This window comes from Podarcis melisellensis (genome assembly GCF_964234715.1).
Source record: "Podarcis melisellensis genome assembly, chromosome: 5".
Classification (NCBI taxonomy): Eukaryota; Metazoa; Chordata; class Lepidosauria; order Squamata; family Lacertidae; genus Podarcis; species Podarcis melisellensis.
Genome location: NC_138537.1, coordinates 73,927,965 through 73,951,405, shown reverse-complemented (window position 1 = coordinate 73,951,405; position 23,441 = coordinate 73,927,965). Strand labels below are relative to the sequence as shown.

At 42.2% G+C, this 23,441-nt stretch overlaps 1 protein-coding gene and 1 long non-coding RNA gene across 8 annotated transcripts in view; one reads left to right on the top strand and one right to left on the bottom strand.

Annotated features, from left to right (window-relative positions):
* Nucleotides 1-23,441, top strand: part of LOC309371320 — a 223,000-nt gene that overhangs the window by 194,399 nt on the left and 5,160 nt on the right. The gene's annotated exons all lie outside the window — the stretch shown is intronic.
* SLC16A9 (solute carrier family 16 member 9) lies at nt 1,112-19,967 on the bottom strand. Of its 7 annotated transcripts, none has more exons than XM_081913710.1 (10): nt 19,877-19,967; nt 18,422-18,496; nt 17,633-17,714; nt 17,049-17,153; nt 13,344-13,407; nt 12,046-12,274; nt 5,660-5,803; nt 5,130-5,225; nt 2,775-3,686; nt 1,112-2,291 (listed from the first exon to the last, which is right to left on the bottom strand). In XM_081913710.1, the coding sequence occupies exons 6-10, from the start codon at nt 12,239-12,241 to the stop codon at nt 2,107-2,109; spliced, it is 1,533 nt and encodes a 510-aa protein (XP_081769836.1). In that variant the 5' UTR covers nt 12,242-12,274; nt 13,344-13,407; nt 17,049-17,153; nt 17,633-17,714; nt 18,422-18,496; nt 19,877-19,967; the 3' UTR covers nt 1,112-2,106. The 7 variants fall into 7 exon arrangements, with proteins under 7 accessions (XP_081769836.1, XP_081769834.1, XP_081769838.1 ...); XM_081913708.1 differs by lacking the exon at nt 19,877-19,967 and adding an exon at nt 18,996-19,602; XM_081913712.1 differs by lacking the exons at nt 17,633-17,714; nt 19,877-19,967 and adding an exon at nt 18,996-19,602.

Sequence of the window (23,441 nt, the reverse complement as noted above, 5' to 3'; positions counted from 1 at the left end):
GGACCATCTCAGTTTTTACTTGGCTTTTTTGTGTGACAAAGCAAACATTTTTTTTTAAAAAAAAGGAGGACCATCTGGGATCTCTGAACTACTTGAGATGCTGATGCACCCAGAACTGAATCACATAACCGTTTCTGAGTCAGAAATTATCCTCTTCCCCCTTGATTTTATCATTGATAAAGAAAATGTGTCTTTTGGAAAGTTTTATGTGAAAAATACCCTATGTGGGGTTTCCCTTGTGCTTGATCTAGAAGCTGCAGTTAGAGTGCTGCAGCACGATTGCTGACAAGAGTTGAGGCCTTGTCAGTATACAAGACATGTCCTCAGATATTTTCACTGGCTGCCAATTTGCTACTAGGCCAAGTTCAGGGTGCTACCATTAGTATATGAAGCCGGTAAAAACATGGGAGCAGTGTACCTACGAAACCATATTCAACCACTTCAGTCAGTGGACTAGCACTGTTATTTATGGGTGCCACGTGAGAACCCTTTCCCCCTTTGTAAGAACTCAGTCTTTTAGTGTGGCAGCATCTAGCCTATACCAGGCAGAACATCTAGCCTATACCAGGCAGACACCTTCACTGTACTCTTTTTGGCACCTGCTAAAAACATTTTTGTTTAGACAAGCCCACCCAGATAATTAGAAAGCTGATATGAGTTTTAAACTGTTTTTAGTTTATTGTTACTTTAACTTCTGGAAATCCTTAAATTATTGTGGTCAATTCTTCTCATCAATAATTTAATTGTATTACCTTTTTGTAAACTTCTTTGAGGTTGTTGTTTTCCCCCCATGTTGCAAAATTTTCCATTTTGTTGTGCTTGGCATAAAGAGCTGAATGACAATAAACAGAAACAGTCTACAAAGAAGTTGATACTGTATGCCAGCACCAGTTGTTTCTATCAAGCCTATATAGGGAAAACTATTGGCTGATTGCTTGTCAATTGCAACCATAAAACATCTGATCATTTAAAAGTGAAATTCCTGAAAGATAAGAGCCTATAGTTTTGTTTTGGGTTGGTTTTTTTTAAAAAAAATTAAAAATAAAGTAACCTTCAAGTTTTGCTAAAATGGAATTTTGACACAGGGTGAAACTATTTCAAAATCATGTGGTTGTTTCAGAACTTATATTTATTCCTTGGTTTCACAGATTTTGGTTTAACACATTTTCTGGAGAAGTGAAATGTGAAATATTTGGACAGCAGCATCTTCAGTGGCGTTTAGAAGTGCAATTCATGCCATACTGTTCACTTCACAAGTAATGTGACCCAAATCCTGCTTGTGGCAACACATGAGATTGTATAACAGAAAGCATTTACCTTACCAAAGAAGCAAGCACTTCAAATTCGTATTACATTCATGGCGATAATGGTCCGATTGTCTTAAAGGTCTTTCACTACAGAGTTATCGAGATTTCTGAAGAGAGAAGCAATGTGCCGTCTTTTGTCAAAGACAAGCAAAAGCAAGTGGTCGGTTCAAAATACATTTTGTTCCATTGGAAAAATATTTAACTTGTGAAACTGTAGTATATACTACGTGTCAGAAAAAAGAAGTCACAGGAGAACATTGCTGGCTGCGTATCAGATACCTTTGTGCACTTTCATGTATACACAAAGGATCTGTGTGTGAACAAGCCCTTAAAACAGGAGCTCGACATGTACATTAGAGCTCAAGAACACACATTAGTGCCCTTAGGCTGTAATGCAGCTGTATAGGCACAAGCAGGACTTCCCGATTGTGAAGAACGTAAGAACCTACTGGATCACACCAGTAGCCCATTTAATCAAGCATCCTGTTCTCACAGCGGTCCATCAGATGCCTACAGGAACCCCACAAGCAGGATATGAGCACAATAGCCCCATCCACTCCTATGGTTTCCAGCACCACTGGCAACAGCAAAAGGCCCCTTGTGCTAAAACGAAGCTTCATCTGCCACACCCAGCAATGGGTGCACCGTCCAGGCAAGAGGTGCTGGCTAAAAGCATTTCAAAGTAATATAAAAATGTATTTTTGTGTTGTTTTTTTAGCCTCATAAATAAGTGAGGAAATTACTAAAAATATCTTGCTGTGCAGTATAAAAAGAGGAGCAACTGTTCCGCACTTGTCACCTACACACTGGAAGCAACTTTGTAGGAGTAAATATTTGGAAGTGACTTTTCAGCTTGATTGCTACCGTTCATGGTGTTCCAACATGGCAGTGCTGCCACCAGCAGAAGCAGCCCTCCAAACAGAACACAAAGTCCGCTGAAGTAGAATGCTATGTCGTAAGACTTTGTCCAGTCATAAAACCAACCTGAAAAGCAACAACAAAAGAGAAGCTGTCAGAAGTAGCTTTTACAGAACAGATAAAGCAAGCAACCTACTACCTTGCAGCCAGGCAGTTAAAAAGTAAAAGGAAGAATACTTGCTGCATTTCCCCGAAAACAACAGTGTAATTATAAAATAAATATTCTGCACAAGCAAATGAAGCAAGACATTGTCAGCAATCAGGTGCCACATCAGACTAGCTAAGCTGTGGCTTACAAGAGGCTGTCAAACCAGGACATTAAGCCACAGTTTGAGGCTGCTTTGGGGATCACAATTTGAAGTGGTTTGCTATTGTGTCTGAATCTACAAACCATAGTTATAGTTACTGTTATGCCAAACAGGCTGCTGCATCATCAAGACATGAGTGAACTTATGAAATTGAGTACTGAACAGGTAGAAATTGAGAGCAGACAAACTGCTGTAAAGTACCTCAGAATACTTATATATGCCTGTTAAAACACAGCCTTACCTACAATTGGTGGTCCAAGACTGTTTCCAAGTCCAGCAAAGAACATCAGTATGCCATATGCATGTGTTAATTTTTCAATTCCTACAGTCTTTGTTGTAACATATGGAAAAATAGACCAATTGCCTGTCAGAAAACCCAAAACCCCTGAAAGTATTGCCAGTGTGATGTAATTTTGGGCAAACGGAATCAAAACTAGTGCCACCGAAGTCAATATCAAAGTCAGGACATATAGATATAAGGTATTAATCCATTCAAAATCGGCCAGTATTCCTAGAACAAGTTTCCCAATGGCAGTCATGATGCCTATGACAGAAATGAGAGGAATGACAGTGTCATCTTCACCAATATTGGAACTTCTTGCAATGTCTTCCATGAGCAATGAAGGAGGAAAGCCGCCAATGTCAAAGAAGAAGATGGCAATAAAAAGTGATGAAAATACTTTGTTTTTAAAAAGTCCCAGCGTTTCCCCCCAGTAGTCTAAATATAACTGCCATTTTTTCTTGGCAAGCTGTTTACAGAAATAGGTCCGTTCTACAACTTTCCGTCTGTAAGTCTCTCTCTCGTGTGGTGTTATCGTTAATAGATTGTTCTTAGTTATTGCTGAATCCTGCTTGCAGTCACCACAGGATGTTTGGTTCACACCTTTTCCTTCACTGCTGGCTTTTTCAAGTACATTTTCTTCATAGGCGTTCTTTTCTCTTTCATTATAAATGAGGTATTGATCTGGAACTTTCTCGAGGATTGGCTTCTCTGGTAAGGCAGAACCACATGACTGCAAAGGTCTCATCAGACTCCCACACGCTAATATATTTAGAGACAATGCACCAACAATAAGCAGACACCCATCTAATCCATACAGTTCAATGAGCTCCCTCTGTAATGCTGCATATATAAAAACCCCAACGCTCGATCCTGAAAGGAGAGAATGGAAACATACAAATGAGTTCATAAAATATCCTACAACTTCAATGCTCCACACAATCCACTGACTGAACGTGTGATTTATGAAACTGGATAATAAATCCTGTGTTCGTTCATCAAGCTGAACAAAGAACTCCAGCCCATACTGTGGCCTGGCAGGAACTCGAGAACTCCCAGGCAGGCAAGCAAAAACAGGAAATTTATCAAGCTTCTCTGTGGGCTGTCATGCCATGGCTGAAGGGCTGCAATTACCAGGGTGGTTGTGCTTGGCAAAGTTAAATAGTTAAAATAATAGATGAACTATTGATAATTGTATTGGACATCACTATGGGCATAAATTTTCTCTGTAAAGGCAACAGATATGTTTAAATAAATAAACAACCATGTTAGGGTGGCTATATGTCTACAAGTACCAGTTCTCTATTTTGCAGATTGTCTGACTCAAAATTTTGTTTACAGGTAAAAGACTTGTAGGAGAATATGGGTCTTGGAAGTGGCCCATCAACTGTTAACATTCAAACCAGGCATCCCCAACCTGCGGCCCTCCAGATGTTTTGGCCTACAACTCCCATGATCCCTAGCTAACAGGACCAGTGGTCAGGGATGATGGGAATTGTAGTCCAAAACATCTGGAGGGCTGAAGGTTGGGGATGCCTGATCTAGACAGCAGACTAAGAAAGCACACAGGTCCCCTGGGCACAGTCTCCCTTGCTATGATGAGATGCATTTTATTTCTATTTAAATTATAGTCAGCATTTCTAATTTTCAATCTCTACATATAAATTAGCATGTGCATTTTAAAAAATGCGAATGTGTTCCCTTTTTGGGGTGGTATGTTTCCTCTTTCTTTGAGAATGCAGGCATGGCTACCATATATCATGCACTACCTGCTTTAAAATTAAATATTTCTGTTAATAACATTTATGTTTGATGTATAAGACCTGACCTGACTCTGACTGATAATAAACATGAATTAACTGAAGACAAATTAGGTATGTGAAAAAATTGCCAGAAGTATATTAATAAAATCTGGTACAGTTTTGCATCCAGAGTTTGCACTAAAAGAAAGTAGCTGAAGTGGAGAACATGAAGACAGAAAAGAAGGGGAGAAGTGAATGCCTATGAAAAGATATCATTCTCATGGCACCAAATGACCTATGTATGAACCAATGGTTTAGCTTGCAGAGCCACCAGCAGGACCTGCTTGTGACTTAGGAAGCTGAGATGCTGGAGAAATGGGAAAGCACATTAATGACAGTTTGCTCAGAACAAATACAATGCTTACCAACTATAGATGCAAACCATGGTTTGCAAACCAAATTCAAAACAGTTCACTTTTCTATGAGACTTAAGATGCAATAATCACAGCTAATGAAACCATAACTAAGTCCTAAACCAGTATAAGGTAATTCAAAACAGAGATTAAAACCATACCTGTTGAAATTAGACCAAGTGCAAGGCCTCTGCGTTTTTCAAAATACTGACATGTGATGGTTACTGTTGCTGTGTACAATAAGCCACACCCGAGTCCTAAAAAAGCAAAGCATTAATCACAAAGAATCGGGCACTCTTGTTATTAACACTGCTAATGGTTCAGTTTTGATTCATTAAGTTAAAACAGGACAGAAAGAGCCATTTTGGAAGTGAAACTCACAAAGCGCCCCCAATGCTACACAACCTCCATTCACCTGAAGAAGGCTCGTGAGGCAGCTGCCTATAAGCAGTTTTTGAATTCATCAAAACTGCACAAGAATTAAGTTGTCTGCTGTTGCTTCAGTTTTTTGTACGCCGCTTAGTGATTTTTTTATATATTAAGTGGTATAGAAATATAATAATAGTAATTCTTTGCTGCTACTAATAAAAGGGAGATTTGACATTTTAATTTTGAAATCAAGACACACAACCCCTTCCAACCCCCTTTTTAGTTTAGGGGTTGTTCAAAAATAATCTCTCGTGGTTCTTACCAACAACAATTCCATAGGAAAAAAACAGGAAGTAGATATTGGGTGCAACGCTGCTCATCATCAAACCCCCAGCAACCATAAAGCCACTGAAGATTGTTACAGGTCTTGCTCCAAAAGCAGATACACATGAACTGCAAATAGGACCTATTTAAGAAGAAGAGGAGTGAATTGTGAAAAGGAAAGAACAGAAAAGAAAAGAAAATAATGTTCTATAAGCAAGCCCTAAAGAGATTTCTCCCCTTAGCAGAATTGCTCTCAATATGAAAGGCATCTATTTTTAAAAGATCCATGAAGCATGGGGAACTGAGATCACCTCTCTGTTTCCAATCAGTTGTTTATGTCCTGGCTGAACCAGGAAATGGTGGTCCAGTTATGGCTCCAAGAGTCAATGAGGCTACCTACTCTTTCACCAACATCTGCTTCCCCACATGATCTCTGCCCAACTAGAGTTTGAAATAATTCTGTAGTCCTTGTCCCTCCCGTTCATCTTCAGTGTGCCATGGTTAGTGCTTTCACCTGGTATACCCATTGTTAGATTTCCTCGCGCTAGGTGACAAATTAAGCAGTTTTATAACAAAGAGTATTGTACAGCTACACTTGAAAAAGCACAAATTTATTCTTTAAGAATATATTTTACCTATATCCTTTGGACTTCAATCTCCTCTGTATGGATCATGAGGGCTTACATATATATTTACACACTTAACAAGTTAAACTTATAAACAGGCAGAAATGCATTACTGTCCCCAAAACATTCACAGTGCAAATTATGCAAGGCAATTTCTGAAAAACCGAACCTCTTTCCCCTGGCCTTGTGACTTTGTGCATGATAAGAGGTTGCTACCTGAGTCCTGCCTGAAATCCTGAGGTTTCGCTAGGTACCCCCGCTCTCTCCAGTCAGGACACCCACCCTGAAAATATGTTTGATCAAGAACTGTTAACTTTGTGTGCAACTAGTTTTACAGGGGAGCAGCTTTATGTGAGACAAGCTCCCACTGTGCCACTCTCTAAGGTGTGTTGCTGACAAGTCCGTTTTATCTAGCAACAATGTCCTTTATTACTTCTCCTGCTTCTGGGTTGGCTACTAAAAGAGCCCTCAAAGCTCACATTTCAGATGAATAAAATAGTTGTTTAACCCCAAAAGAACATAATCAAAATATAGAATATACAACAGCACTAACTGGTGCGGACACATAAATAAATACATATTGCCTGCAAGCTTCCTACAGTATTTTTTCCTACAAATCTTTCCAGATGTTTGCCAGATATTGCAGAACACATATTTTACATGCAAAAGGTCCCAAGATCCTAGATTCAATCCCTAGCATCTTAAGTTAGGGCTAGGAAAGCCACCTGCCTAGAGCCATGCACAGCTGCTGTCAGTGTAGACACCAGATGGACCAATTGTTCTGACTTATAAGGCAACTTCCTACATTCCTAAACTCAAAGTAGGGACTTGGAAGAAGACATGCTATTTGATCAGCGGCATACATAACTGATGAGACAAAACGCTGTAATCCTAAAAAGGGGACAGGAAACATAAGCATAAATATTTCCATCAAATTGCTTCTAAGCAAGCATGGCTAGGATTTCAACTGGAGAGAAAGATGTTCTTAATGATTTCGCTTGACCAAGCAAGCAAAATAGATGCACAGTTCTATGCTGGCAGTGCTTACCCCAGTGGATGTTTGATCTAATGGCAAAGGTAAAATGGTGTATCACAAGAAATCCAGAAACTAAACCTCTCTATCATTACAACATTCTTCTGCTATTTCAGTAAACCTTGAGCATCACTGAAGAACCTAAGAAGAGCTCTGCTGAATCAAGCCTAAAACCCATCTAGCCCAGCACTCTAGTCTCACAATAGCCAGGCAGTTAAGATACCTCCCCCAAAAAATCTTCAACTTTTTGGGAAATTCTTTTAAATAGAAGATAATATTAACAGAGTATTAACAGAAGAGTTGTACTGATGCAGCAAGGAACTGTACAAGACAACAGGTCCCTGCTTCCAAGTCAGGATTCTGTAGTCTTCCACAACTCTTCATTCAACTGGAGCTGATAGGGACCCTTAAAGAAACTAAATGTGGAAACTATCAGTAGAAACTACCAGTGTGCCAGGCAATGTGCAGGAAAACAGTTATTTCTTGCTATGAGGCTAGCATAATGTATTAACTTTTTTCGCTGAGCTGGTTTAAAAAAGGCTTAACTCTAAAGTGGTCTACTTACACAGCAAATTTTATAGCATGTCACAAAAATGGGAGTACTATGGAAGACTTCAGAATAGACTAATTTGCCACTATATCTTAACAAGCTGTCATGAATTAAGTGATGTGCTACATTGTTACAACAAGTGAGTTAGTTGCAAACTGCAACCACATACCAGCAATGGGATTGTATTAGTACAAGTTATTTAGTAAGAAATAGACAAGGTATCAAAGAGCATTGTTAGCATGGTAAAATGTCTGACATGGCAGTGCATGCAGTCATAGGCAGGAGACCTAAGCCGGGACCTACAGAAGTGCATGCAGATGACAAAATGTACAAGTGCTTTACCGTCCTGCACTCAAACTCTGGTCAGAGGGGGGATGAGCCTGATGAATCTGGGTCTGCTCTAACACTAGACCAGGGTTCACAGGCTGAGCCTGAGCCTGGTGGTCAGGAGGCTGCAGAACCTGAACCAGGTTGCTTGTAGACATCTTCCCCGTAAGCCTGCTTTACCTGGGGAGTCAATGCAGAAGGAAGCACTCCTTCTGGGCAGGGAGTTGGCCCTTTAAAAACATGCATTCTTCTGGCAGGAGAGCGGAGCCATGGGCTTGATGAATGGGACAGGTGGACTCAAAAGACCCCACTCCACCTCCAGTTTTTGCCAGAGCACAGCTGCTCACTTGGAGCTTTCCATAGTGCTGCAGCCACCAGGCTGCTGTGCTTCATGGGTAACTGCCTCGGGCCAGGACAGCATGCTAGCAGCTGTTGACTATGCCATAGCATCTTCAATATTCCGGCAAAGGGAGGGGAACTATAAGCCATCTCTAGCTATATGGTCTTGTGATTTGCTTGGGGAAATGGGGCATAGTAACCAAGATAATATGCACTTTTAAGGACCGAAGTATGCTAAACTAGAAGCTGCTGCCAATGATGGAAGCTCTGTGGTTTAGCAGCAGCTGTCCTCTGCCTCTGCAGTGTCTGGTAGACATTTCCATGTCATTATGTTCCCTTCCCTGTTCCTTCATTGGTGGCTGCTGGCAGAAGGCATGGGGAAATTTCAGGACATAGGTATAAATTTTATTTAGTTTTATAAAATGAGAGTCAAACACAGGGCTCCATTTTTGGCAGCAGACACACAGTTAAAGTGTTGAATTTCCAGATATTTAGGGAGGCATTAAAGCCATGGTTAATGGTAAAAACTGGGTATTTCTTCCACTAATACTCTGTAAAACTATTTGCCACCAAGCCCTAAAGGTACAGGAGAAACCAATGGTAGATTTAGATCTCACCATGTAGAAGTCAGAATTCAAGGGCAAAAGCTTCATGCTTTCATTTGAATGTTCATGAGCATTACATCTAAAATATAGATAATAATTATAGGCATATAAACAGTGATAACACAGCACATAGGCCAAGGAAGAGAGAAAAGCTGCATTTGCTTTTAAAAAATAAACACAATGAGCTGGATCCAAACTAAATTAGGCACACTTTGGTACCATTTAAATCAATGGGAAAAAATAATCATGAGAGGACTTGCAAAAATATGAGGGTTTTCACCCCATAATATTTAAAATAATAAATGTTCATTTACACAAAACCAGTACATTTATTGTCTACAGCTATAATGACAGAAAAAGAAGAAATCTCAGTAACCACCTCTTGGTTATCCAAATTAGTTATCCTTTGCACATCTAACATTTAGAAGAGCACAGGGAGCATTCAATAAATGAGGCTCTATTTCACTAAGAATTACCTAAAACCAGAGGTAGGCAACCTAAGGCCTGGGGGCCGGATACGGCCCAATTGCCTTCTAAATTCGGCCCGTGGACAGTCCTGGAATCAGCGTGTTCTTACATGAGTAGAATGTGTCCTTTTATTTAAGATGCATCTCTGGGTTATTTGTGGGGCACAGGAATTCGTTCATTTATTATTATTATTTCAAAATATAGTCTGGCCCACCACATGGTCTGAGGGACGGTGGACCGGCCCAAGGCTGAAAAAGGTTGCTGACCCCTGCCTAAAACTCACTGTACTGTAAGAAAAGAAATCAAGTGGGGTTTTTTTTCCCGCTAGCAGGGTTGTTACGAGAGTTTACAACTTGGGAAATTAGGCTGGATGTTTTGCCATACATCTTCCTTGCTTTGGTTGATGAGGCACCTCCAAAGAGCCTTGGTTGCCATGGAGAGGGAAACAGGATAGCCTTCCCTCCTGCAGCTGGCAATGCCATTTCTAAAGCTTAAATATGATGTCCTTGTGACCCACTCCTTGAAATCCAGCAAATCACTTTTCAAGGGCAATGCGTTTTTCTTCATAAGCACTGGTGATAAATATTTTGATCCAAACTTCATCACCGCATAAAAAAATAATCTTTAAAATCATATTTTATGGGCAAAATCCTGTCTTAGATTGAATCCCTGAGAGGCAGAGTGATGTGGTGTTGGTGATACAGAGTACCAGGCTAGGACTGGGGAGACACAGTTTCAAAGCCTCATTTAGCCATGGAGTCCTTAGGCCAGTTACTCTTTCTCATCTACCTCGCAGAGCTGTAGTGAGGATGAAAGAGGACAGGAAAGAACTCCATGTACCACCTTGAGCTCTTTAGAGGAAAGACAGGATATAAAGGCAAACACTAAATCCCAGTATTAAACTGGAGATTGTACTGTGGAAGAGAGGGATATGGCTGTGTGGGACTTTCTGCAACAAATTTGGTCCCTGCCAGCCATGCTGCCCCAGTCTACTATAAGGACCAAGAACAGTTTTTAAAGCCTGTGTGGTTTGTAGAAGGTACATATTTTATTCACCTTGCCACAACATCCAAATCAACACTTTACACCAGAGTTTTCCAAACTTTCATGTTGGTGACACACTTTTTAGACATCCATCATTTTGTAATTCAGTTTTACTAGGAAACTGGAGGTTAAACTAACCCCCTTCCAGACCTGGGAGGAACGTGGGAAGATTTGCACGACACACCTACACACTGCAGCCGACACACTAACGTGTCACGACACACAATTTGGAAAGCTCTGCCTGTGTAAGGCAAGCAGCTTGCCTCAAAACTACAACTGGAAACCACAGTTTAAATTGAGATGCCCAATAAATTGTGGGTCTTTCTAAGTTACAACACTCACTGTTATGTGTGAGGATATCATGTGGAATTGTATAAAAGCTGGTTCATCAACTTCTTACATTTAAGAAAATTAGTTTCACAGCATGACTTTGAGAGCTCAAAGGATTAGAGTCCAGCTTACAGCTTACAATTATCATATTACAAATTCAAGTTTTTTGCTTAAAAAAAATTCAAGAGAAAGCTCTGCAGGTTGAAAACAGTGTCTGCTTCCTTACTGAACTATTCAGTGACCAGAGTAATAAATTTTCACTTTTCACAAAACCTTGTCCCTCCACTGAATTGTGCAGTATTTAAAAATACCGCAAACACTGAAAAATCATTACAAAAGATCAGACATATGCCCAACATTCTCTGGATGGCACCCACCATTTGAACTATTTCCAAAATAAACATAGCTCCTTCGGGTTGTGGTGAGCTTACAAAACTGGACTTTCTATTTGTATTAAAAGTTGGTGCAGATGTTTCACTTCTGAAGGTTTTCTATTTCTTGTTTCATGTTTCAACTAACACCTGAAGCAGATAAGTGTATAAGATTGCAGTAGCTATTACTATTATTTGAAAATTTGCATATTTCAGGTTTTCTAGCCCTGAAAATAGCTGCTGCAATCTTCCATCTTCCTACATCAAATATTATTACACTGCTCACACAAGCTGGCTTCAGCAACATCTACATTGGTTTTCCTACTGTCTGCTAAGCTTGAAATCTTAAGAACAATTACTATGAATAAATTCAATTGAATTCAGTGCTGGGGACTAGCTTCTGGGTAAAACCACACAATCCAGAGCATGTTATCAGGAAAGAGAATATGTTTACCTAATTTTCATTAGAGGTCAATCCTTACTCCAAGCCATCATGCCAATTTACTTTAGTTGCAATTTCTCAAAAGTTGCATGTTTTCAACTTGACGACAGTCAAATGACATTTTCTTTCTTTATATTCTTATTCTAACATATGCAAGGAACTATTCTTAAAAGAATTTATATGCATTTTAAAAGCATTTAATAAGTAAACACTTCATTTTAAATCATATGCTTTATCTAAAAGACTTACTTGCAAGTAGTCCAACTCCACTTGCAAGGGAGCCAACCCATGCAGTCTTTCCTTTTCCTTCTCCAAATAGATCCAGCCATTCTAGATAGAGAACTCCAACAGCTAATGGAGATCCATAGCACAAGAACTGGGTAAAGAAGGACACCAGTACAATCATCCAGCCCCATCCACCATCTGGTGACTTCTGGAACACCATTTTCCAGGATAAATTCAAGGGTCAGAAGCAGCTCTATATAAAAGAATGTAAAGAAATAGAAAACAGAGTTGATAAGAAGGAACACAGAGCACCAAGGGAACTGGAGACAGATTCTTCCACTGGGAAATACATACTATGTGAACTGGCTCTTAGTTGACCCAGTTGCCTAAACTCCATGAAGAGCTCATTGTAAATATACAAAGATCTGAAAGTTTGCAACATACCCCAAGTGTCTTAAAAAACCTGGAAGTCTCATCCTGCTAACAGGTGGTGTTCGGATTGCCTAGGACTGGGTACTATGGTCTTAGAATTGATATAACAATAACCTGGGAGCCAGTTCAGCTTTATTGAATGAAATGTTTGTCAGTGGTGTTTTAACAACTGACCTCAACATCATGACTTGGTCAGAAGCTCCCATTAAGAGCACTTGCAACTTGCTGCTGGCCTCACATTGTGGAACCAAAGTTTGGAGAAATGTTTGTTTTGCAAGGAGGCAGAAAGGAACACATTTGCTTGCTTTGAAGGCACAAGGATGCCACAATAGCTGGATAGCGTTGACTATTCTGAGACTATGTACCATGTATAGGACGGGATCCTCATGTGAACACAATCTGAATTCCCAAAGATAGTTGAAGTCATGTTGTGTAATATAAAGTAATTAACCAGAAAACAATGAGAGGTTTTGGTTCCCAAGGCAGAGGATTTAGTATAATCTTCGTTTCTACAGAAACTGAATACAGTATATCCAAATGTCAAAAAGCATGAGGATGCAAAATAAGTATTACTAATAATGATTAATTTTTTGTAAAAGAAAGGATAGTCAGAATTATAATGGGAAGGACATAGAAATATCAATTGCATCGTGAATTTCAAGTTAAAAAAAAATCCAGGAAGGAAGGAAGGAAGGAAGGAAGGAAGGAAGGAAGGAAGGAAGGAAGGAGGGAGGGAGGGAGGGAGGGAGGGAGGGAAGGAAGGAAGGAAGGAAGGAAGGAAGGAAGGAAGGAAGGAAGGAAGGAAGGAAGGAAGGAAGGAAGGAAGGCCTTCCGTATAAATATTACAAAGTTGCAAAGTACTTATTAAAAGGGGAAAGTATATTACTTACAGAATAGAATCTCGTCATTCAGTCTTCTAGAACATGCTGTTTTTGGTGTATTTGGCAATTCAACCTGCAGAGAAATATCAGGTACATGTAACCAAAGCAACTCTTACTGTACCAAGTGGCGGAAATGAACATGGAAATAGGAAATTCTGGTATGAGATTGATTTTTATACACTTTCATACCAACTTCAAAAGATCCTATTCTCTGGAACAAGCAGACAGAAAGAAAAATCATGACCCAACTCCTACCATCACTCAAGCTCTTGACAGCAGCCTTGGACCGAAGGAAAGTAAAAAGGAGGTCAATGCAAGTAAGCTTTGAAACTTGCAATATTTTATAATGATTTACAGAACTCTAAGGTGACGGTTGATTTTATTTATTGCCTGGCAATGACTTGTCCTTAATGTATAATCATTTTACCCCCCTATAGATAAGATAGATATTGACCTTTGGAACTGAATATTACATAATTATGCCCAACAAACAACATTTATGTAATGGATCCCACATGTTCACTTCATGTACACTTATCTCAGGAACCCTTCCAATTGTAAAATAGGCCAGTATAACCCCATATTGCAGTCTGGGTTGCTGAGACTGAGGAAACAGTGAGTTGCCTGAAGCCTTTCAAGTTAGTCTGTAGCTATAAGAGGCAAGACTGGATCTTCCCAGATCACACTTTTAGCCACCATACTATCTTAGCTATTTTATGAGAAGTAGAGGTTGTTTTTATACACTTCTCTTTGGAAACAAAATAAACGAGCAAATATAGCAGCTCCCCAAAAAAACAAATATCCCATCCAAAAACAGCTTGATGCATGGGGTTGGGGGCAAGAGGCATCCCCACAAAAAAGTTGCTAGAGGTCTGCCAACCTACATAATAAATAATAAATAATTTATTATTTATACCCTGCCCATCTGGCTGGGTTTCCCCAGCCACTCTGGGTGGCTTCCAACAAAATATTAAAATACAGTAGTCCAAACATAAAAAGCTTCCCTAAACTGGGCTGTCTTCAGATGTCTTCTAAAAGTCTGGTAGCTATTGTTCTCCTTGACATCTGGTGGGATGGCGTTCCACAGGGCGGGTGCCACTACCGAGAAGGCCCTCCGCCTGGTTCCCTGTAACTTGGCTTCTCACAGTGCGGGAAGCGCTAGAAGGCCCTCGGCGCTGTATCTCAGTGTCTGGGTAAAACGATGGGGATGGAGATGCTCTTTCACATATACTAGACAGAGGCCATTTAGGGCTTTAAAGGTCAGCACCAAAACTTTGAATTGTGCTCGGAAACGTACTGTAGGTATTTCAAGACCGGTGTTATGTGGTCTCGGCGGCCGCTCCCAGCCACCAGTCTAGCTGCTGCATTCTGGATTAGCTGTAGTTTCCAGGTCACCTTCAAAGGTAGCCCCACATAGAGCACATTGCAGTAGTCCAAGAGACCACAGGTGTGAGATGCCATGATCTGCACCAATGTTTACATTTGTACTGGTATGCAGTGGGGCTAAGAGCGTAGAAGGCTAAGGATCAAAAGAACCTCATACCAGACGAGAAGTGTACTGTACAAGAGTTCATGGTTACTAAAATACGAATGACCAAAAGTTAATATTATAACATTTGAAAATTGTATGTTAGTCATTGGTGGCGTTTTACTCAAAGCATTATTGCCTTCGCAATTGCTGACCATTTGATATTTCTAACCATTGCTACTGAAAATATAGGGTTGCATCCAGTTAATTTCTAGTCACAGTAGGCACAATGAAATTAATGGACTCACATTAGTCATATCCATCAATTTCCATGGATTTCTCTGTTCTCTTTTAAAGCTTTCATTTAGTTGTCTTATTTCTTTGGTAATCAGAAAGCTGTAAATAAAATATTTAACTCCTCTACACTTGGCCCTGTTTCTACTAAAGTTAAGTTTTGGCATGCAACTTGATTCTACCTATCCCCTCAGGAAGTAGGTCCTAATGATTAAAGGAACTTACTCAGGTAAGTCCCAGTGAAAGGGTTGGATACCAGATAGCTGTGACTAACTTGTGCCATTTAGTTTCAGTGCAACTTAAAACATTCACACTCACTGGATTAGGGCCCTTGTCTACCTACCAAAGGCTAGATTTCATAAAATAAAAATGTATTCCCAATTCACATTTCATGGCTTCTGAACTGTCAGAGAAGAAAAATATAACCAGGAGGAGGAAATGAGCTTACTGTTTAAATAAAAAGCACATCACTGGATTGCTAAATAGCAAGAAGCATTTCCAATGGCTTCTTGAATCAAGCTGCCAGCTGACATCTTAGTTACAAAGTCTAACATCTGAAAGCTGTAATCTTACATGCCACAATCCATGTCGGCTCCTTTCAGAATCTCATCTCCATTTCAGTAAGCCCAAGCAACTGGGTTCTTATTTTAAAGAAGGGATGCAGGGTTTTATAGAGTTGTTCTCCTACTTACCCATACAGCAAACTTCCTCTTAAATGATACACAGATCTAAACTATTTATTACCTCACAGTATCCCCAAACCACTTCAGAGCTGCTTATGACAAACAATACACATTCTCAGAGATCACTAATAAGTGAACTTCCTTTACGTTACCTTGTTTCCAGATAAAATCTGTTTTCCGTTTGTGGTTAACAAATTTAACATCTCTTGCCCAACACTCTAGAAAGCACTGCTCTCAATAGCCTACAATCCTATCACGCTCTTGGTTAAACAGAAACTCATTATTTCCACTGCAACACTTTGTGCAGAGAAGCAAAGCACAAGGATTATTGTTCCTGTTTTCAGACATTTCTATTCACTCACAATAACTTTTTGCCAAGTGTCTTCCCCCCCCCAAAAAAACTGTCAAATTGATAAACAGTAGCATAGAAAGAATGCAATGCTACATGGAATTGCACTAATAAGACTGAGGGGAACTTGTACTGAGCTTTCATGACACCTGACATTAAACAGCTGAAAAAACTTTTAGAAAATAACCACTAAATGTTTGCATTGATTTAGTTGTGTTTGTTTAGGTAACAATGGTTAACTGAGGGAAGCAGTCTTATTTTAACATGTTTCGGAACTTATCTAGAAGTCGGATCAAGGCAACGCTATGCAGCTCACCATGCACACAGACTGAAAAAAGACAATGACAACCAATATAATATTGTGCAGGAGTTACCAACTATAGTGTTGCTTGGTCTACTGTTTGGTTTTTAAAGTAGATTCCCCATGGCCCACTAAAGTGCTTTCAATTTGCACAGCAGAACTGAATAATCAAGACCTCTGAACAGTTAAAGCACAACTAATCTGAACTAAGTGATCCTGAGCATGCATTCTTGCTTAACGTAAGAAGTGTTTTGCTGGAGGAGACCCAAGGTTCACATAGTCCAACATTCTTTGTAAGAATTCTGCGAACCACTAGTTGGTTGTAGCTGAATTTCTGCCTTGTTATAGGATAGAGTTTTAGTCAAGTACACATGAGAACTGGGTTCAAAGATACACTTGGTCATGAAACTCACTGGATATCCACCCATCCATCCATATCTCTCTCATACACACACACACACAGAGAGACACAGAGAGAGAGAGAGAGAGCTTGTTGTTGGGAGGATAAAATTAGATAATCCTGCATATCCTACCCTGAGCATCTTGGAGAAAGGGTGGCACACAAGCAGAGGAAAATGTGGAAAATGCAAGGATAATTAAAGAAAAGGCTTTAACTTACCAGAAGCGGTCACAGCAAGTCAGCTAACTTTAGCAATGCAGCCTTAAGTATCTGGCATATCTGCTTCCTGATGTTTCCAATCCTTCCTTCTTACTTAATCCACAACTGACAACAAAAAAACAACAAAAACAGGAAGACTGTCTCCTTACTTAGTCCACAGCTGACAACAACAAAAATCATCCTACGCCTTCAAGAATACTGGAGTGCCATCAGGGGGCAAACCAATAAGAAACATGGGAGGGGGTTATTTTTAATAGGGGGGGAACCAGTTCTAGTATTTTAACACTATGTTGTGAAGTAGAAAAACCTCCTCAGACATACAACTGGCTTTATAAAATGAAGCTTCAAAATAATCTTAACTTCCAGAGACACACACTTAACTCCAGGCTGTCATAAGACAACATGCACTTCAGCCTCAACACATTTATACCCTTTAACTCTAAGGGTATATTGAGGCAAGCTGAGGATAGGCTTAAAAACAGTGATATCCTCATGCTTGAATGTTAACAATACACTTAATTAAGTTTCCAGAATGAAATTTTAAAAAGAGGGGACATGATAAACCTATGTGGAAATTAAAGTACCTTTAAATAAAGGAACACCTTGTTGTCCTTAAGGCACTTTGACGTTCTCGTTTAAGGGATGAGCTTGCAGCTTATCTTGGAACTATGACCAAGAAAAGGAATTTATTGGAAAGAAATTTGGACTCTGAACTCTGGATTCAAAACCTGGCACTCAGCAGATGACTGAAGGGGAACTACCTCTTAGGTCTTCCATCAGTAAAAAGAGCAAGAGTCTTGCAAGGGCAAATAAGATAATGTGGCAGTAATGTATTAAGTGTTCTATCAAAATTATATTTAAAGTTGGTTAAACCATCAATGGGACTCCTTAGCACCAGCCTGAGACCCAAACTCCAAAAGTAGCCTATTTAACAGTGTTAACATTTCCTTCTCCCAGAACATATGCAGCTTTTTCGGTTATGTGTCACTGGTGGGACACCCACCTTTGACAGTTGTAGCTCATTAACCACAGGAAACACCTTGTGTTCACATAACATAAAACAAGCATGCTTCTTCCAGATGACAGTGGGTACAGTGTGCAGGGACAAAATTAACTTGGGAATAGTGCACTGATTGTCCACAACATACAGTTCTAACCGGAACTTGAGGAATTTTAAGAGCCCAGCATCTTCTATTCCTGCTTGTTTATACAATGGCCATCGACGCACATGGGAGGTTTGCGGGATAACAAGCTGAAACAGCCTGCATGAGTTTTTAGTATTAAGCTCCGTACAGTGGGGGGGGGAGGGAGAGGGAGAGGGAGAGAGAGAGAGAGAGAGAAGCCTAAGAAAGGACAAATATCAGCAAGTTAACCTCACGAAAGCTGGCTAGAATCCCCCGGAGCAGACAACCAGGAAATGAAGCTTTCGCTGCCCTGCCATAGCATTACTGCAAAAAAGAGAAGAAGTTAATTAACATCATAGTCCAATGCATGCTTGCTCAGCAGCAAATCCCACTACGTCCAGGGGGGGGGGGGAGCAGGGAGAGTGCAAGGGGAGAAGATCTGCAACCTGCAGAAGTAACCTGAGCAAAAGCTATGTGCTCTCTTGGCGGCGACCTGCGCTTGCTCGTTGTTTTGGGGCGGGGGTCGACTTGCTCCCTTAAAAAGCACAGCAAGCGGCTCAATCAGGGCTTGCAGAAACCTCCCCGCGTCTGCAGCCCACGACACTGCTGCAGTCTCCTGGCTGGCTCCCCTTTGCACCACACATCCCTAGTCCAGGCAGTCTTTATTTAATATTTTAATTCCCCCCACCTCCCTGCAGCTAATAAAGTTGCTGCCCCTCCCGCCCCAGCCCCCAGTGTGACACAGCAATCCCCCACCCACCCCAAGCCCCCTAAATATTCCCACGGGGCTCTCCCTCTGTCCCCCACCCACCCCTCTATTTACCTGCCGCCGTCCCGGGGGGGGGGGGGGTTGGCAAGCAAGGAAGGCTCGCTCTGCGGTGACAGGGATCCCACCCACCCCCAGGGCGGGGGGCGGCCCTCTGTTTATTTGCGCCCTCAGGCCGAGAGAGGCTGCTGGAGGGAGAGAGGGAGGCAGCTAGCCGGCCGGCCGGTGGGCGCGCGGGCCGCCTTCCAGCGCCGAGCTCTCTTTCTCCCCCGCCGCCCTCCCGGGCTCCTTTCATCCTCCGGCGGGGAGGCGCTGCCGTGTGGAGGCAGCCAGAGCCGGCGGCCGGTACAAACCGGTTGCAACTAAGCGAGCGTGTGGGGCGTGTGCGTGTTGTGTGTGTTTTCCTTTCTGCTGAGGAAAAAGGCGGCGCTGCAGAGGCTCGGGCTGCAGCCGCCGCCGCCGCCGCAGAGAGAGGGAGAGAAGGCGGCTGAGGCGCCTCCGTCTGTCCCCATAAACCTCTGGCTGGCTGGCTGGCCCTGCAAGAAGAGAGAGGGGCGGGGATGGGCAGCAGGCGGCGCCTTTTCGAGGCAGCGAGGCGGGAAATGCCGCCGTCCAAGCGGAGGCTGCTGCTGGGTGCCGAAGTCGGCGGCCTTCCTGCCCCCGGGAGGAGGTGTGGTGGCGGCGGGAAGCCCCCTCGCCCACCTCCCTCCCTGCGTCCCCTGCGGCTTCTCCGTCGCGCGCCGCGGGGTCAGCGAGGGGTGAAGCTAACACACACAGACATAGGCAGCAGCCAGTGCCTTTTCAAGCGTTCACGGGCGGAGACCCGAACCGAAAAAGTCACTTTTAAAAAACTCCGTCGGGGGAAAAAAGGTTACGCGTTTTCTTAAGCACCTCGAACAACTTGGGCGCACGTCTCCACCTCAAAGCCTTGCACACACCTTGGTAACGACAGGCTTGATTTTTCTTCGGTTGGCCTTTCTTTTGCGCGGGTCAAGTTTGGGGTGAATCTCTTTATGCTGATGCTTCCAAAGCTAGGTGGAGCAGAGTGAGTTGCCTTGGTTTAAAACACACACAAAGAGAGTTATCTGCTTTGTCCTTTAATCTGGGAGCAGCTTTCTCTGACACAATGGAGGGATAGCAGCTGAAGAGTGCTGGCTTTGCAAAAACAATTGTCAAGGCAAGACATTGCAGCATTTCTATACGCTTGCTTTTATGTTCTGCGTTTGGCACCGTGCACACACTTCACTCCAAGCTTCCTAAAGCTGCCTAATCTCGCATCCCAGACTCAAACCTATACCTTTCTGCTTCTCGCATGCAGAAAGAGGCCATAGAGGTGCTTCTCAAGTCTCTTGCATTCCAGCGAAATCTCCCTGTTAACTTTGTGTATCGTTAAAAGTGGGGCAATAAAAGTTCGTTGGATGAGCTACACACCCTGGATCACTCCATTGTTCGTACACCAGGAAATAAGAGGACTTGGCAAAGGATTAAAGGATCACACATGGTATATAAAGGTAAAGGTAAAGGTACCCCTGCCCGTGCGGGCCAGTCGTGACCGACTCTAGGGTTGTGCGCTCATCTCACTCTAGAGGCCGGGAGCCAGCGCCGTCCGAAGACACTTCCTGGTCACGTGGCCAGCGTGACGAAGCCGCTCTGGCGAGCCTCCACCAGCGCAGCAATGGAAACGCCGTTTACCTTCCCGCTATAAAGCAGTACCTATTTATCTACTTGCACTTAGGGGTGCTTTCGAACTGCTAGGTGGGCAGGAGCTGGGACTGAACAACGGGAGCTCACCCCGCTGTGGGGATTCGAACCGCCGACCATACGATCGGCAAGTCCTAGGCACTGAGGTTTTACCCACAGCGCCACCCGCGTCCCAGTACATGGTATATAAGAACCCCTAAAATAGATAAAAACAAGATAACTATTTCCTTCCTCCATATTTAAGCAAAGCAGGGTTAGGTCCTTTCCCTCTTACCATTCCTTCTAATACCAGGAACATACAAAAGCCTGGATATGAGGGAATTTCCCAGACACTTTTCTGTTCACACCATTTTCTAAGATAGTTACTGAAGTGGGTGATTAGGGCAGTAAAGACCAGGTTTCCTAACATTTAAGCTAGCATTTATTGCTATGTACACATTAGCTTAAAGTGCTGCTAGGTCATTCTGTTTCTCAATTTGGATCAAAGTTGTTTTGGGGGACACAGTATTTCATAAGGAACAAGAGAGTAGATACGGGGTAGACATGGATTGTGACTAATGTTGTGCACGCACCACTTCTCAAGGCAGCAATGGGAGTGCACCACATTTCATTAGTGTGTGCGCCCCAGGGAATTTTGCCTTTGTGGACAAGAGGAAGGAGTGCTCTTGGGGAAGGGCCTGGGCTGTGCCCTTGAGCACAAAACACAACCTTAACCTTGGAGGGGCCCCTGCTGCTGCTTGAGATGGCATAACAATGCAGGGCCCCCACGTGTTCATACCACAAAAGCAGCCCTTCACCTCCACATGTCTCTCTGCAAAAGGTGGCGAGCTGAAGGCTCCTTGCAAGCCAACTAAAACACGTTCCCACATCAACCAATTTCATTACAGTGCAACATAATAGCAACCATACACAAAGACAGCATTTCAGTACTATAAATATAACATGATCGCATCAACCAGTTTATACCTCCTGGCAATAGTAACAACAGCAAGGGAGCTTTGTCAGTTTTACCTTGGTCCTGGAAACCCCTCTGCCTCGTGATGTTGCTCAGAGTCCCTCTCCTGCAGCAACTTGCTAGGCTTCCAGAGGCAGCCAGGTGGAAACACTCCTCCTGTGATGTTGTTCCTCCCTTCCCACTGATAAGACTCACCTGGCACCAGGTCAGCACATCTTTATTTCATCAGGCATATTAATCACAAGGCTTTCAGTTTACTGTATTAATGCTTTGCTGCAGTTGGTTTTGTTTAGTAAGATTTGCACTGTGGTTGTTTTATTCTGTTTGGCTTGTTTAATCTTTATGGGTTTAAATTTTATTAACAATCCTGAGAGTGTCCACTGTTTACTTGTAAAAAATAAAATAAAAGTGTGTATTGGATTGTAGCCTTAAGCACATGCTTCTTGTGAGCTGAGGCTGCCTGCAGATTAAGGTAGTCAACAAAGTTCCAAACTTGGGAAAAAGGGAGAGGAACTTTTCTGTTGCTCACCCAGGTGTTGAAACTCGTAGGGGAGGGCATTAGTCATGGTGTTTAAACCTTCCTGTTTAGAAAGGGTTGGCTTAACCTGAGTACATCAGTGTATTGGGAGGGAGAGTTTTTAAATTAAAAACACAGGTTTTTAATTAAATGTTATTGCTGGTCTTATCTGTTATCTCTTTATCTGCTGCTCTGTTGCATTACTGCTTGATTCTGGCATATAAGTCATGTTTACCTTTTATAAGGGAAGGTGGGTATACTTTTTTAAAAAATGTTATCACATACTGAAACCAATTAGCCTTATAAAGGCTTGTCTTGGCCAGAATCATGCCATGTTTGTAGCTAAAGTAAGCACACTTTAGTACTCCTGGAACAAAGCATGATATACTTCAGAGGTCATCAATGTGGGCACAATGGTTTCCATGAGGACCTCCCTTGGTACCCATTAATCTTTTGCATCTCACTTCCCACTCACTGTCCCCTGAGTCATAGAGTGGCAAGGGTGATCACCTCCCCACCCTGCCCCCTGCTTGAAGAGTAAATGGAGCTGGAGTTGGAAGCGAAAGGAGCAGCAATTTCCCCCACTTCCTCTCTCAGCTCTATGTGCTTTTCAAGGCTCAGACTGGCACCTGAACAGCTGAACTGAAAGTGGAACAGGCTTGTTTTCTCCTGCTCTGGAGACTCAAACCAACGGCTTCAAGTTACAAGAAAGGAGATTCCAACTAAACATGGGGGGACGGGGACTTCTGACTGTAAGAGTTGTTTGACAGTGGAATAGTCTCCCTCAGGAGCTTGTGGACTCTCCTTCCTTGGAGGTTTTTAAGCAGTGGCTGGATGGCCACCTGTCGTGGATGCTTTAGCTGAGATTGCATGCTGTTGGACTAGATGACGCTTGAGCTTCCATCCAATTCTACAGTTATATGATTCTATGGAGCAGCCAAGACTGAGGGCAGAGAGTGAACCTGGGGGGACAGAGTCCAGACTGAATGATTCTCTTGAAATTGCGTACTTTATCATGGGTCTTCATTCTCCTCTTCTACCGCCACCCTTCACAGAGCTAACATTTCCATCCTTAACAAACTACAGTTTACAGTGGTACCTCAGGCTAAGTACTTAATTCGTTCCGGAGGTCTGTTCTTAAGCTGAAACTGTTCTTAACCTGAAGCACCACTTTAGCTAATGGGGCCCCCCGCTGCCGCCGCACCACCGGAGCCCGATTTCTGTTCTCATCCTGAAGCAAAGTTCTTAACCTGAAGCACTATTTCTGGGTTAACGGAGTCTGTAACCTGAAGCGTATGTAACCTGAGGTACCACTGTATTAGGATTCTTC

Bases quoted from the DNA above. Each gene is read 5' to 3' on its own strand.
- SLC16A9 (XM_081913710.1), bottom strand. From the start codon at position 12,241: ATGGTGTTCCAGAAGTCACCAGATGGTGGATGGGGCTGGATGATTGTA. The intron at 5,804-12,045 runs GTAAGTCTTTTA...CTTCTTAAATAG, and splicing joins TGGAGTTGGACTACTTGCAA to GTCCTATTTGCAGTTCATGT. The intron at 3,687-5,129 runs GTATGGTTTTAA...CTCTCCTTTCAG, and splicing joins ACTTGGTCTAATTTCAACAG to GATCGAGCGTTGGGGTTTTT.